The sequence below is a fragment of the Pituophis catenifer genome, unplaced genomic scaffold (genome assembly GCF_029215685.1).
Source record: "Pituophis catenifer annectens isolate HBS135680 unplaced genomic scaffold, rPitCat1.0.hap2 SCAF_13, whole genome shotgun sequence".
Lineage (NCBI taxonomy): Eukaryota > Metazoa > Chordata > Lepidosauria > Squamata > Colubridae > Pituophis > Pituophis catenifer.
In genome coordinates, this window is record NW_027256893.1 from 3562618 (window position 1) to 3578026 (window position 15409).

The following is a 15409-nucleotide window of genomic DNA, read 5'->3' on the forward strand; positions in this document are numbered from 1 at the left end:
GCCTGCATTGAGAAACTTTTTGCAGGGGCTGCCGGCACTCCTAATAATCATTTATTTAATTTCAGAGGGTTTGTCGTGTTTGGGGTGCTGGGTCAGAACAGATGTCCAACCTTGGCAACTTTAAGATTTGTGGACTTCAACTCCCAGAATTCCCCAGCCAGCCATAAGTCTTAAAAGTTACCAAGGTTGGATACCCCTACTCTAACTCAGACCAGAAATCTCTGGGGCTCCCAGTATCCAACTGGGAGACAGTCAGCCTGTACTCAAGCCCCCCGTCCCCGGAGTTGATAGCCCCTGAACACCTGGGGCTCCCAACCTTTGCTTTGCATGTGGATGCCAAGCACCTATGCAGTAAACACCCACGGCCTGCCATTGTGCCAAAGCCCAAGCACCTGCAAGACAGCGCAAGAGAAGGTTCCTCACTTGGAGTGCTACTCTCCAGGGGGGTCTTCAGGGGACGTGTCAGAAGGTAGAAGTGCTCGCAGGCATGCAGCGGGATGCTGACCGGCTCCTCGTTGGAAAGGCCAAGCTCGTAAGCCCACTGAAAGCAAAGGAGGGAATTTAAGGGTTGATTGGTTTTACGTCAATGGGACTCATTCTTCAACTTGTGCTGCACTGTTTCAAAGAAATATTTCAACCCACTGTTTAAATGCAGGAATAAAAGACACCATAATAAAAAAACCTCACATTTTATAGGAACGAATAAAAACCCAGGCAATTTAGAAGTGTGTGTAAGTTGGTTTGTAACCTCGAGGACTGAAACAACTGTTAATTTTCAATATTTTGTTCCAAAAGGACTCTTACATTTAATCCATTAGGAATTTCTTTCATTAAATTGAAACTATAGAAACTTAAATGTGAGTAAAATAAGCTTTAAACAAAGTGCTTCAAAACAATTTTAATGTTATTTCCCATATTTTTAGATATCACTGATGTAAAGAAAGAGTATTTTGCTACAATGAACTTAGCAGATAATAACAAGTAGTGAATTAATTTTTTTATGCTGCATCGTAAGGGCTGGGGGAAAATTACCGGTAAGATTGAGTTAAAATGACTTATCAATTTTAATTGCTTTATCATTTTTTTCCAAAAAATAAAATAAAATTCAAGCAGAACAAGAAGATATCGATTTCAGAAATAGAACCATGAATATGATTACAACTTTTCTAGTTCTAACAAGAATTACTGTTAGTTTAAGAAGCAGCTTTTTTTTTCAATTTTTTTTTATTGTAGTTTTTTTCCGTTTTCCAAAATTGCAGTACATAATCGATCAGTGTTACTTTTCCCACAGGTTAGATTAATTATTCCTATATATTCTATAACTCCTAAATATATATATATTAAACTTTATACTAATCTTTATCCATTTTTGATTCGGCTATCCATCCACCTGTACCAATTATCCCACACCGTATAGTATTCTGAATCCTATTTTTCATTTAGTTCTAATGTTAGTTTATTCATTTCGGCACAATCGAATATTTTTTGAATACTGGATTCCTCTGGTGGTATATTGTTTCCTTTCCAATGCTGTGCATATGTTATTCTCGCTGCTGTATGTGTATAATTAAAATTAGAAGCAGCTTTAATACCATCTATAAACTCTTTTTGGTCAATTCTGGGATTTGCTCTAATAGAGGGGAAATTTAGCTAATGGGATTCTTATTGTTGCCAAAGAAACAGCAGTGATAATATATCTAATATGTAGCACAGGGAAGAAAGATTGCAGGATGGACGTGAAACAACTGCCTGGGGAGAGGCTGCAAGGATCTGTTCTTTACACCTCTTGTCACCAGAGGCAAAATATATAAGGAACAAGTTATTCATTATTTCGTTTTATAGCCTGTTTTCCAACTGGTGCAGCACACAAACGGTTAGCAAATATTGGCTAATATGGTTTAACGCTCTGAGCACAATTCCATGCTCTGCATAATTAGTGAGGATCACAGAACTCAAACAGAACAGTGAGAAAAGCAGATAGATAACTTTCTCATGAGCCCCTTCTGGTCTTCCGGCAACCATATGCCTACAACAAGGAGCCGTCCACTCGCCCCCTGCCCTCCATCCCACCAGCCACCCCATTTAGCACAACTGCAACTGAGTCTAACCAAAGAGAGAAGCAGCCTGGGATTAAGGAGAAACTTCCTAACAGTGAGGACAATTAACCAGCGGAACAGCTTGCCACCAGAAGTTGTGGCCGCTCCATCACTGGAGGTTTTTAAAAAGAGACTAGACAGTCGCTTGTCTGAAATGGTATAGGTTCTCCTGCTGGAGCAGGTGGCTGGACTTGATGAGCTCTAAGGCCCCTTCCAGCTCATTTTCTTCTATTCCCCATCTAATAACGTGAGCAGCTTGCCAACTTGAATAAGTGCCTCTTGTTTGTTGCACAAAAGGCCCAGCCCCTAAAATCTGCTCAGGAAGTCTACTGTGGACAGTCCCAGAACACCCCCCCCCCGCCAAAGAGAGGACCCAGCAATGGTCAGGCCCACAAGCCCTTCAGCCCCACGGTCCAATCAGGGCCTCACCTGCCCAGCACAGTTAACGAAGTATGGGCACTCAATCATCCCTCTGTCCGTCTCCACTCCACTTACGCAGCCCTTCTGGCCCAAGACGTGGATGACACTGGTTCGTTCATGGATTTGAACACCTGGGGAGAACAACAGGGGAGAGGAAGTTGGGTGATCTCTGGTGATCCATCGCAAGGAAAGCTGCAAAGAGCCCCGATCTTTCACTGTAACTCTTGGACTCTGCTTACCCAAAGTGCCACCCTGCAAGGAACACAACTCAACAGACACGCAACTCAATAGAACCTCACGGCCACTCACGCTCCTTGACAAGCCCAGTCTGACATACGGAATGCTGCCTTCAAAAGGATATCGTCTCACAGCAAGACACCTTGACACAGATGTAGGCAGAAGCCCCGCTCAAGTCCTGCCCAGAAATCTTGAGCAAATTCTGCCAGAATCAGTAAAGACTAACTTTGACCTGACCCAGAAGGGCAGTCTGGTGCTCTTAAGCAAAGGTAGGAGTTTGGGGACAGGATCACAGATCCAGAACTGCATCTGTAGGCAAGAAGTTCTTTTGTGGCATTCAAAACTAAAGAAACTTAAGGAATTCAGTTGCAGCAATGAAACAAATTGCAAACATGGAAGCAGGATAATTGTAGAGCCTTGGTGACGCAGTGGTTAGAATGCAGTATTGCAGGCTAATTGTGCCGACTGCCAGTAGTTTGATTCTGACCGGCTCAAGGTGGACTCAGCCTTCCATCCTTCCAAGATGGGTAAAATGAGGACCCAGACTGTTGGGGGTAAGATGCTGGTTCTGTAATCCGCTTAGAGAGCACTGTAAAAGTACTATGAAGTGGTATATAAGTCTAAAGAGATATTGCTATTACTGAGAAGAAGTTAGTTAAGCCTTAATTTAAGAGCTTTTCTGCAAGTAGGAGCCCCACAGAGCCATGGTGGCACAGTGGTAAGAGTGCAGTACTGCAGGCTACTTCAGCTGCCTGCTAGCAGTTTGACAATTCGATCCTGACCGGCTCAAGGTTAACTAACTTCCATCCTTCGGAGGTGGGTAAAATGAGGACCCAGATTGTTGGGGGCAATAGGCTGACTCTGTAAACCGCTCAGAGAGGGCTGCAAAGCATAGTAAAGCAGTATATAAGTCTAAGTGCTATTGCTTTTCCTTCCTTTCTTTCCCCCCTCCATTCCTTCTTCCCTCCTTCCTCCTCCCTCCCTCAGCCTTCCATCCATCCAAAGTGGGTAAAATGAGGACCCAGATTGTTGAGGGCAAGAGGCTGATTCTGTAAACTGCTTAGAGAGGGCTGGAAAGCACAGTAAAGCAGTATATAAGTCTAAGTGCTATTGCTATTTCTGCAACTAGAAGGCCCACTTGGCACAGCGTTCTTTGGCCTACCACATTTACTGGTCTGGCCAAGGGGGCTGTACCACCACTGAACTGGGAAGGACTCAACTTTCGGCCTCTTGGAAACGGTGGGGAGATGTCAGTCATCAACTATGTCGACACTGTCATTGTAACTAATTTTATGTCACAAATAAGCAAAGAGCATTTAGAGTAATGAGCTAAGGATTTAAAAAAAAAACAAAAAACAGATGAGTCTAAGAAAGCCACCAGGGTTGTTTTGCAATCTAGGCCAAAAAACATCTTCAAATTCTATGGGACTTCTTGATATGGACTCCTCTTGCTCACTACGAAGAGCACAATACTGTTTTGAAAAACTCAGCCCTCTGCAATGCCAACTTCAATTCATACCATGCCCTCATGCCAATGCCTTTTGCTGTCACTAAAGGGTAGAGGAGGGCTCCTAAAAGCCTACAGGCAGCCACCTACTCCCAATGAGGTTCCCGCAGAGATAACAGTGTTCAACTCTCACAACCTCTTGCCCAGAGGATGCCCAACCTTGGCAATTTTAAGACTTGCTGGCTGGGGACTTCTGGGAGTTGAAGTCTACAAATCTTAAAGTGGCCAAGTTTGGAGACCCAATACGGTCAACGACAGACACTTTCAAGCCAGAGAAAGGTCTTCTCCACCACAATGCTCTGACCCTTTTAGCTGGAAAGTCCCAGAATGAACCTGTTGTGGCTCCGTTGCCTGAGCCTGGGCTATCGACAGATGCAGACTCTGAGAGTGAGGAAGAGGAGTTGGCAAGGCCTCCCTCTCCAGGACCCTCCTCCCTGGCAATGCCTCCAGAGGACACCGAAGGCCAAACGATAGGCTCAGAGCCAAGCATGTCCCCGCAGCCACAGGTGGACAGTGATGAAGAAGATAAGTGCTGGCTGGACCCACGACAGAGGCGCAGGGAGAAGCGTGCACAGCAGAGGGGAAAGTGTGCCAGAGATTAGCTGAGTCACTGGACCACACCCCACAGGGTATAAATGTGGGTGTGGTGGCCGGTTCAGTTTGTGACAAGCAAAAACTGGAAATACTCCATGATCTCTGCGTTACTGGACTTTGCCTGCTTTATCAGACTGCATTTGGATTAATCCTTGTATTGTTGACACTCTGCCTGTTTTATCGGAATGCTTGCAGTCTAATCTTTGTTTTGTGTGAGTAAAGTCTGAATTGGCAGCTAGCCACTGGGTTGCTGCCAGCTTTATCTTCAAAGAGTTTTGTCATGTGGCTTAATAACTCCAGGCCGTCTGTGGGGGTGCGTGTGGGGTACGGGGACAGAACAGAACCTGCAGCCCAACCCTTGAAATCACACATGCAGGGCTGGGCTTTTTCATGCCACTCCAGTCAGCAGTGAAAAGAGATCCTACCCTTCGTCCAAGAGAGACCATCTAAAAACCTGATCCTGTTTAGAGTGAAAGCACAGGACGCAATAATTGCATTACTCCCCATCAGCTGATGCTTCCTGGTTTTCAGGATATGGTCTAAAATAGTTTCCTCTATATCCATCAAATGGAACCTGCTTCCCACAAAATGCTCACAAAGCAACATACACCCAATGTGTTCTGACCCAGTTCCCCAAACACAACCAATCCTCTGAAGTTAAATCAATGATTCCTTTAATTAGAAGCACCATCAGCCCCAGCAAAAGTTTCTCTCTCAACACAGGCTAACAAGTCTGTCCGGCAGGGAGATGAATAGTTGTCTGCCACATCTATTCATCTCTGCCCCCTGCCTCTTATCCCTAGAGCTAGGGTGGGGCTTCACTATTTATTTTATTTATTTTATTATTCATATTTCTATGCCGCCACTAACAGCGGTGGCTCTTCTGTCCTGAGGACCGGCCCATAGATTCCTGCTGCTCTCCTCTCCTCTGCCTTCTGTGCATCTGCACATCAGGCACTGGACTCAGCTGGTCCTCCTCTTCTTCATCAGCCACCTCCAGACCTGGAGGTTGTTGACTCTCCATCTGAGGGCTGATGGAGAGCACAGGCTCCGCCTCCCTCCCTCTCTCTCTCTCTCTCTCTCTTTCTCTGCCAGTGCCATTCTCTCTTCTGCCTCGGAGCTCTCAAGTTGCCTTGATGCTGACCCTGACTCCCATGCCTCCTCCTCCTCCTCTGATTTGGCTACTGGAGGGGCAATGCCCACCCCCTGAAAAAGGAAGTCCCGGCAGGACACTGGGGAAGCTGGGTCATACCGTTTGCTGCAGCAGCATTGGCCAAAGCAAGGGTCACGTCAGCAGATGATATGACGGCGTCCTCGGGCACATGCAGGGCCCCCACCAGGTCGTGGATGTTGATAAAGGGGTGGAGCTGGGCCACTCTCTTTGGCGGGATAAGCTCGCAGGGAATACCCATGATTCTGCCGGAGACACACAAGAACTGTTACACTTGTTCCACCCAGGCTGATGCCGCCCCACCAGATGTGCATATACGCCAGCTTACTTGAGTCGCGAGGCTATGCGCTTCAGCGAGATCAGCCGGTCTTGGGTCTGAGCTAGTGAGATGGAGCCCGTCCTCATGTAACCTGGAACAACAACAAAAAAATAGCCCACTCTCAGCCTGCGGGTGGTCCCACCAAAGACATTTCCTGCATTTCTTATTCTTGGATGGGAGAATAATGGAAGGAAGCAGGCGTTAAGCACTGTTTCCCAAACTTGGTGAATTGAAGGTGAGTGGACATCAACTCCCAGAATTCCCTGCAATGGCTGTGCTGGTTGTGGAATTCTGGGAGTTGAAGTCAATACACCTAGAAATGGCCATGGTTGGGAAACCCTGTGTTAAGAGGAAAGAGCTTGGACAGGAGAATCTGTACTTCCAATCTCTGCGCAGCCATGAAATGAAGCGAGTTTAAACCACACCACCATTGTTATACAGGCAGTCCTCGACGTACGACCACAACTGAATCCAAAATTTCTTTTTTTTAAAAAAAAAAAAAGGCTTTTTTATTTTTTTTAAAACACAAACATAAAACACATCTTTTCCAAAACGAAGCATTGATCCAGTCACAAATTAATACAAATCACTAACAATTCTTAACTTCCAATTAACACAACTTAATATTTTACTCAGTTACTTCCCTAAATTCTATCAATTTAACTATGCCATTATCCCAAAAACCCGTTACTTAAATCTTAAATCCTAACCAAATATCATTCCATTTTTCTCTTTCTTTTTGCTTGAATGGATATATTTTAACAATATAAATCATTACAGTTATTGTAAACATTTAAAAAATATTTGGCTGGGATTAACAGCCAAAAAATAAAAATTATTATGCTGGGTAGGACAGCAAAAACAGGGAGGAGTATGTTGAGATTAACAGCAAAAATGAAGTGTATAAATTAGATTTAACAACAGAAATAAAGACGATAATGATGAGTTCAATACTAAAATAAAATGATTATGTTGGCATTAACAGCAAAAAATAATGATTATGTTGGGAACAGTAAAAATGAAATGATTGTGTTGGGATTAATAGTAAAGCAATGAAGATGATTATTATGGGAGTAATAGTTAAAATATTTTTAAAATGTTTACAAAATTTCTGTTACTGAGACATAAGTTTTGCCCCGTTTTACGACTTCTCTTGCCATGTTTGTTAAGTGAATCACTGCAGCTGATAAGTCAGTAACCCGGCTGTTAAGTGAATCTGGCTTCCCCGTTGACTTTGCTTGTCAGGAGGTGGCAAAAGGGGGGATCACGTGATCCCAGGGCGCTGCAACGGTCATGAGTCAATTGCCGAGCATCTGGATTTTGATCACATGACCATGGGGATGCTCTAAGGGTCGGTTAAGGGTCAGGCTAGTCCAAAGAAAACAAGAATTAGGGGTGATACGATAGTAGGATTCCAGTATTTGAGGAGCTGCCACAAAGAAGAGGGGTTCAAATTATGCTCCAAAGCACCAGAAGGCAGGACAAGAAGCAATGGATGGAAACTAATCAAGGAGAGAAGCAACCTGGAATTGAGGAGAAACTTCCTAACAGTGAGGACAATTCACTCGTGGAACTGCTTGCCTCCAGGAATCATGGGCGCTCCATCACTGGAGGATTTTAAGAAGAGACTGGGCAGTCACTTGTCTGAAATGGTGTAGGCAGGGTCTCCCGATTGAGCAGGGGGCTGGACTAGAAGGCCTCCAAGATCTTTTCTATTCTACTCTACTCTACTGTACTCTACTCTCCCCCTACTCCTCCTGCAATTGGAGGGTGCCAACAAAATAGATACGAGATGCCTTCTTTCCCCAAACTGACACTTCCGGTTCTTACCAGTTTTCACGCCTGTCTCTTGTTCGAGTTGCTGATAGAGCTTCCTTGAGTAATCAGCCATCTTCAGCTCAATGGACAAATGCCGCACTGTGCTTACGACGCCTGCGCAGAACCGAGTGGAACCGGCTGCCAGCCTGAAAGGGAAAAGCCAGAGAGCTGAAGAGAAACTCCAGAACCCGAGAGGGAGAAGAGAACAAGAAATCGCAAAGCTCAATTTACAAGTTATACATACAGGTAGTCCTTGAATTACAACCATAATGGAGTCTGCTCATCGCGGTTGTAAGTTGTGATGGCCACAAAATGGGTTGGCGATATGGGTGCCTCGACTTACCGCCATCATGACATATGATAGAAAGTCTGGGCTCTATTACAGTCATAAGCTAAGTACTGTCTTTATGGTAAAACAAGCAGAGATGCGGTCCAGAACGAACAGTGATGTCAAACTGGATTTCTTCGAGGGCCAATCAGCATATTAATTCTCCTCTGCAGGCCAACCGGGGGAGGGGGGGAGGGAGGGAGAGACATGACGGACACCTCCCGCAGCACTTTGCCGGCCAAAACGGGGCACGGGGGGGCCACACAAACCCCCTCCACATCGCTTTTTCTGCCTGGATGTCCACACAGCACCCCCCCACACACTGTTTTGGCCAGCAAAGTGGCGCAGGAGGCCATCCACGCAGAAAACGGGGTGCGGCCCCGCACACTGTTTTGGCTGGCAGAGTGCTACAGGAGCCCGTCCAGGCTGAAAATGGGCCACGAGGGGACTGTGTGAGTCCCCCCCCCCCCCCGGTGCCCCGTTTTGGCTGCCAGAGGCACCGAGGGTCAGTCCTTTGCTATTTCCCACAGAGTTGGTCTCCTCAGGGTCCCATCAGCTAAACAATGCCGGCTGGCGGGCCCGCGGGGAGGGCCTTCTCTGTGGCTGCCCCAGCTCTCTGGAACCAGTTACCTCCTGAGGTCCGGACCACCCCCACCCTATTGGCCTTCCGAAAAGCGGTGAAGACCTGGCACTTCCGGCAGGCCTGGGGCCGTTGAACATGCTCTTGCGATCCGGCGAGATCCGGCCATGAATGGTGTGCATGGACTTTTAATGTTTTTAAAACGTTTTTATAATGTTTTTTAATAATTTTCCTATGTTCTTTGTTGTATTATTTTTTGCTGTAAGCCGCCCAGAGTCCCTTGGAAGTTGGGCGGCATAGAAATTTGATAAATTAAATTAAATTAAATTCCAGGCTGGCCCCGCAGGCCAAATTTAAGCACCCCGTGGGCCTTGAGTTTCACACCCCTGGAACAGGGGATCAATTCATTCATTCATTCATTCATTCATTCATTCATTCATTCATTCATTCATTCAAGGCACTGTCTATCCACTGCAGAATGGAGTCCTCTTCCACAGGTTTGCAACCCAGATGATCCTGAGCTTTCTTTTGCCAATTGGGCCCGCCATACTTGCTGATGTCATATCTCCATCTTGTTTTAGGTCTCTTTCGTGGATTCTTTTGATCAAGTGGAATTCATTCTATGACCGCCTTGGTCCACCTGCCCTCAGTTCTTCTTGCTATGTGACCAGCCCATTTCCATTTCTTTTACTCCCAAAAAAGGGCTCCATGAAGGTATACGTTATAGGAAAGAAGCACCCAGTGAAAAAAAAAAAAAAGGCAAAGTGAGGAAATCTGATCGTTTATAGAGAATAAACGAAGATTCATTTCAGAACAAATGGTGGATGGTTTGAGAGGAGGAAGACCAAGGAAGTTATGACTGGCCAGAGTTGGTGACATTCTCAAAAAAAAAACATAAACCTTTACCTGCCCTGCTCCAGTAAGACAATGTCCTTCCACCCTAGCTTGGAGAGATGATATGCCACTGATGTGCCCATGATTCCACCACCACAGATAACGACTTGTGCTTGTGTTGGCAGGGGCATCAAGTGAGATTCAGCTCCATTGCTGCTACTGTGCCGGAAGCCAAACAGCTTCCACCACGTCAGAGTCATTCTTTGCCACTGGAGGTCCAGCAGTCGTCGGAGAAACATCATGCTGACCGTTAGTCGGTTCTCCAAAGACGCACAAATAAATCTTCACAGCTGCTGCTAGCTCTGCAAAAGAAGAACACGCTTTTCATTAATGCTTGGAATACAGCTTCAGCAACCTCAATGAGATCGGTCAGCATCACCCTCTCCAATGTGAAGAGACCAGGGTTCCTAACGTTTTTGGATGGGTGGGAACCTGTAAAAGTTTAAGTACAGGATCTGGCCCTTTTTGGAAAATGATTGCAGTGATAGTTCACCAGAAGCCCTTTTTTATTACTTTAGTATTTGGAAGCCACGAATTGAAACAAAGACATTGTCTCTGCTTTTTAAAAAATCAATTAATAAGAAATGTTGGGGCAAACCATATAATACCACCAAAATAAAGAATATGAGCACAACAAAAATGCATTCTGCAAGTACAATAATCCCTATTCGCTACTTCCACTGGGAATATTGGTGGAGTGATGGAAGCCCCTCATATACGGAAATATAAGAGCCTTGGTAGTACAGTGTTCTAAAGCACCCTGTTATTAAGACCAGCTGCCTGCAATTACTGCAGGTTCGAATCTCGCCAGGCTCAAGGTTGACTCAGCATTCCATCCTTTCTAAGGTAGGTAAATTGAGGACCCAGATTATGGGGGCAATAAGATGACTTTGTATAAATATACAAAAGGATGAAGGATATTGCTTAGTGCATTGTAAGCCGCCCTGAGTCTCCGGAGAAGGGCGGCATATAAATCAAATAATAATAAAAAAAAAAAAAATCAAAAGGATACAAGTTCAATGGCTGAACCTCTTCTCCTTCAGCCTCATATAGATACATTTACATAATATACTTGATCCCAAGTCCAGTTAAGCAATCATACAATGCGCCCTAGTATGTATTATACACCTTAGATGTGATGCAAACAGACCCAGGTGAATTTAACCTGCCAGAATGGGACTTTTTGTCTTGGACACTTCATTCTCCTTGGGCGTTTCTCCTCAGGTGATTCTTCCCCGACTTATCTCCTCAGCTGGCACGCCCCCAGCAATTTGCCCTGGGGAATGGGCCACCGTCCACTGTGTCCCACACCCTTCGACATGGCCCAGCATAACATGGCAACTAGCGTGTGTGTGTGTGTGTGTGTGTGTGTGTGTGTGTGTGTGTGTGTGTCTGTGAAAAAGGAAAGGAAGGCAGGGTGCAGAGATAAAAGGCCATTTCACTCGATCACACTCCAGAGAGCAGTTGTTCCTTGTCTGAACTGGAGCCCAGGCCATTGGGAGTGGGGGAGAATAAAATAAAGGAAGATCAATGTTGTTTTGAGGAACAGTTGGTTTACTCGGAAGTAAGTCTCACTAAATTCAATGCTAGGATCACAGCGTGAAGTAACAGCGTCCCTGTATTTATAGAAAGACGAACCTTCTTTCTGCGAATGGGCTGTGTCGAAGGGTGTGGGACACAGGGCGAATGGCTGGGGGTGTGCCAGCTGAGGAGATAAGTCGGGGGAGAATCGTCCGAGGAGAATGAAGAGTCAGAGATGAAAAGTCCTAGACCCTAACTTGCAACCCATCAGAAACCATGTTAGTTTGATCTAGTGTGAATCGAGCCAATATGCTGTGCTTTGGCACAATTCCATGGTTAAAACAATTTACCCATTGAATGCCAAAAGCACATTTACTGCCACAGGGCAGCACCGACTCAGTCACACCTTGCCCTTAAGTACAAAAGTGATCTCCTAGAAAAGACTCACAATGTGGCAATAAAGGGAAGAGAAGGCAAATATCTATAAAAAGCCAAGTTTTATATTTTTTTTAAGAAAGAGCTCAACCATTCTTTCCTTCTGATTTAAAAAACCCTGGATGCAACTAATCTAATAATTAGAAATAATCTAATTTGAATGCCTGCTACCTCCTCCTATTTTCAACCATGGGGCTGACTAGCAAGTCTCCCAGAGCCATTTGTATTAACTGCCCTATAGGAAAAATCCTCAAATGTTTCATTTATTGCACGGTAATTTATAACTGGAGAGCAAATTCAGCATAGCGGTTAAGGCATCAGGCTAGAAACTGGGAGACCGTGAGTCCTAGTCTCATCTTGGGTACAAGGCAAGCTGGAGGATCTTGGGCCAGTCGCTTTCTCTCAGCCCTAGGAAGGAGGCAATGACAAACCACTTCTGCAAAACTTGCCAAGAAAACTGCAGGGAGTCTCCAATAACCTGATACAACTGAACAAAAGAAATAGAATTATTTCTATTGCTTGAAATACTCAAGATATAAATAACTGCTATAGTGAAGCCCCTGGATATCTTTTTATTATGATTACTTTTTATCCTGCTTTTTAAAATATATACGTATATATGGTGGAAAAACATTGCTAATCCGCTTGGTTATTTTCCCACAAGGACACTATGGAGTGAGTTGGTCCCAAGGTCACTCAGCCAGTTTTCATATCTGAAACTTTCTTTTTTTTTTTTTTTTCAAAACCAGAACATATTTTTCTTTTCTCACAGCACCATTATAATTCTCTTCAGCATGAAGTTATCTTTTCCCCTTCTTTTTGTGCTTGATCAAAGAGATCTGGTTCCCCGGAGGAGCCATCTCAGCCCAAGTTTGTCCCACCCACCCCAGTCAAGAGACGTACTTGGATCCCTTCTGCCAAAGAATTTCGGCTGGTGGAGTCCAGGAGAAGAGCCCCTTTTTTTGCTGTGGCCCTTTGGACTCTTCTCCTATGGGAGGTGGGGTGGGACGAGTCCCCACACTCCTGGCCTGCTGGAAGACCCTTAAAACCTGGCTCTGCCAGCTGCCCTGTGGCCCCAGTGGGATGCTCTCTGCTGGGACTGGCTGATAGGATGGAGATAAGATCCCAGCCACCCGCCCTATTATGTCATCCGTCTTCTTAACTTTTCAGTCTTTTATTTAATCTTTCTTAATTTTCATGGTTCTGTACAGATTTGCATGGTGGATTTGAATCCAAGAAACCAGATGCAAATTCAGCCATGAATCTCTTTGTGAGATTTTCCACTAATTTGGTCCACCTATTCGACATTTGGTCCATTTTTTTCAGGTAGTCCTTGGTTTATGCCCGCAACTGAGCCCAAAAGTGAGACATTTGCTAAGTGAATTTTGCCCCATTTTACAATCTTCCTTGCCACTGCTGTTAAGTGAATCACTACACTTGTTAAGTTAGTAACTCGGTTGTTCATTGTATCTGGCTCCCCCGTTGCCTTTGCTGGTCAGACATTTGCAAAAGCTGATCACGCGACACTGCCATCGTCATAAATCTGAGTCCCTTGTCTAGCGTTTGATCCCGACCTTGGGGGATGCTGCAGCGGTCATAAGGACGACAAACGGTCCCAAGTCACTTCTTTCAGTGCCATTGTAACTTTGAACCGCCACTAAATGAACTGTTGTAAGTTAAGGACTACCTGCCTTACCTTATACATCATTTGATAAGCCACCTAGAGCTGCTGCAAAAATGGAATGAACGGCATACAAATTTAATAGACAAACCCAGTAAAAATGGGGGGGGGGCTATCTACCTGCCTGGCAGATCCTTAAGGCCAAGTAACCCCAGGGGTGCCACCCTACTAGGGAGGGGGTCTCAAATTGCTCTCTGAGTCCTGCCCCTCACAAGGGGGGAGTCGTTGGGGAGCGAAGGAAAGAGAGGGGGGTTGACCTGTGGGGTCCAGAGCCCGACAGGTGAGGAAAGGCGGCGGGGGGGGGGAGAAGGAGCAAATGTCCTCCCCCAAGAAAAGCCCTGAAGCTTAAGCCACCTAAAGCCGCTGCAACAGTGGGATGGGTGGCATATAAATTTAATAAATAAACAAATAAACTTAGTAAAGGTCTTTTTTGGGGGGGGCTATCTACCTGTTGGAGCAGGTCTGTTAAAGGCCAAGGAACCCCAGGGTTGCCACCCTATTGGGGAGGGGGTCTCAAATTGCTCTCTGAGTCCCGCCCCTCCCAAGAGGGGGGTTGTTGAGGAGCGAAGGAAAGAGAGAGGGGTTCACCTGTGTGTCTGGAGCCCGACAGGTGAGGAAAGGCGGGGGGGGGGGGAAGAGGAGCGAATGTCCTCCTCCAAGGAAAGCCCTGAAGCTTAAGCCACCTACAGCCACTGCAAAAGTAGGATGGGTGGCACATAAATTTAATAAATAAATAAACTCAGTAAAGGGGGGGGGGCGCTATCTAGCTGTTGGAGCAGGTCCTTAAGGCCAAGGAACCTCAGGGGTGCCATCTTATTGGGGAGGGGGTCTCAAATTGCTCTCTGAGCCCTGCCCCTCACAAGGGGGGTCGTTGAGGAGTGAAGGAAAGAGAGAGGGGTTCACCTGTGTGCCTGGAGCCCACAGGTAAGGGAAAAAAAAGAGAGGGCGAATGCCCTCCCCAAACCCCACTCCCAAACGACCCCCCCAGGAAAGGCATTTTCTTCGACCCCCCCCCATGCGGAGAGGCCTTTCCCAGAGCCCGGGAGGGGAGGGGGGAGAGAGGAGGGGGCCCTGGACTATAAGGGCTGCAAGTGGGGGGGGGGCGTCGCTCCTACCCTTCGGAGTGCAAGGAAGGACAGGGCGAGGCGGTTACCCTCCCAGCCGGCTTTCATCTCGGGGCCGCCTAACGCCCCCGGTGCCCAGCCCGGCCGCCAAGGACCCACCTGTGCGGCCTCCGGCGCGGCGCTCACCTGAACGCGCTGCCTGGAGGCTTTAATTTGCATCGTCGGCCCCGCCCCGCGGCGGGTCATCTGCATACTCGGCCCCGCCCCCGCAGGTATCGTCGCGGGAGGTGGTGGGAGGGGGGGAAAGGAAAGAGCGGCGCGCGACCTTCCCCTTCTGTGTTGTTGTTGTTTTTTACGCCCGCGCTTTACGGCCAACCCCGCGCGCGACAAAGTCGCGCGGCTGCTCCCCGTGCCGCAACCCGTCGGGCGGCAGCCAATCGGCGCTGGGGGCGGGAGGAGGGGGCGGGGACAAGGGGTAAAAGAGAGAGCGCAGGCGCGCTTTGGTCGAGCCACGCGACCGGCCACGAGGAGCGCCGGCGTACTGCGCTTGCGCACTCTTCCCTTTGTAGGTAGGGTGGTTTGCTTGGATGCCCGTGGAAGTTGGGCGAGTTTTTAATGGTTTTTTTTTTTTTTTTTTTTTTTAGCGAAGCCGGAGGATCGTGTCAAACGCAACGCCCGCTGCCGCCAGTCCGATCAGCTGCCGATCCTACTTGGCAAGAACCGGAGCCAAATTAAGAAGAGACT

General features: G+C 46.7%; 1 protein-coding gene across 2 annotated transcripts in view; it reads right to left on the reverse strand.

Annotated features, from left to right (window-relative positions):
• Positions 1-15007, reverse strand: part of PDPR (pyruvate dehydrogenase phosphatase regulatory subunit) — a 42014-nt gene extending 27007 nt beyond the window's left edge. Inside the window, exons 1-7 of one of the 2 annotated variants that reach the window (XM_070952777.1) lie at positions 14852-15007; positions 9977-10266; positions 8175-8308; positions 6354-6435; positions 6107-6270; positions 2526-2647; positions 424-541 (exon numbers count right to left, since the gene is read on the reverse strand). In XM_070952777.1, coding sequence (XP_070808878.1) covers positions 424-541; positions 2526-2647; positions 6107-6270; positions 6354-6435; positions 8175-8308; positions 9977-10206 — 850 coding nt within the window. In that variant the 5' untranslated portion in view covers positions 10207-10266; positions 14852-15007. Of the gene's footprint in view, positions 1-423; positions 542-2525; positions 2648-6106; positions 6271-6353; positions 6436-8174; positions 8309-9976; positions 10267-14824 lie in introns of both variants that reach the window. The other variant, XM_070952776.1, reaches the window with a different exon arrangement.
• Between the last annotated feature and the right edge of the window lie 402 nt (positions 15008-15409).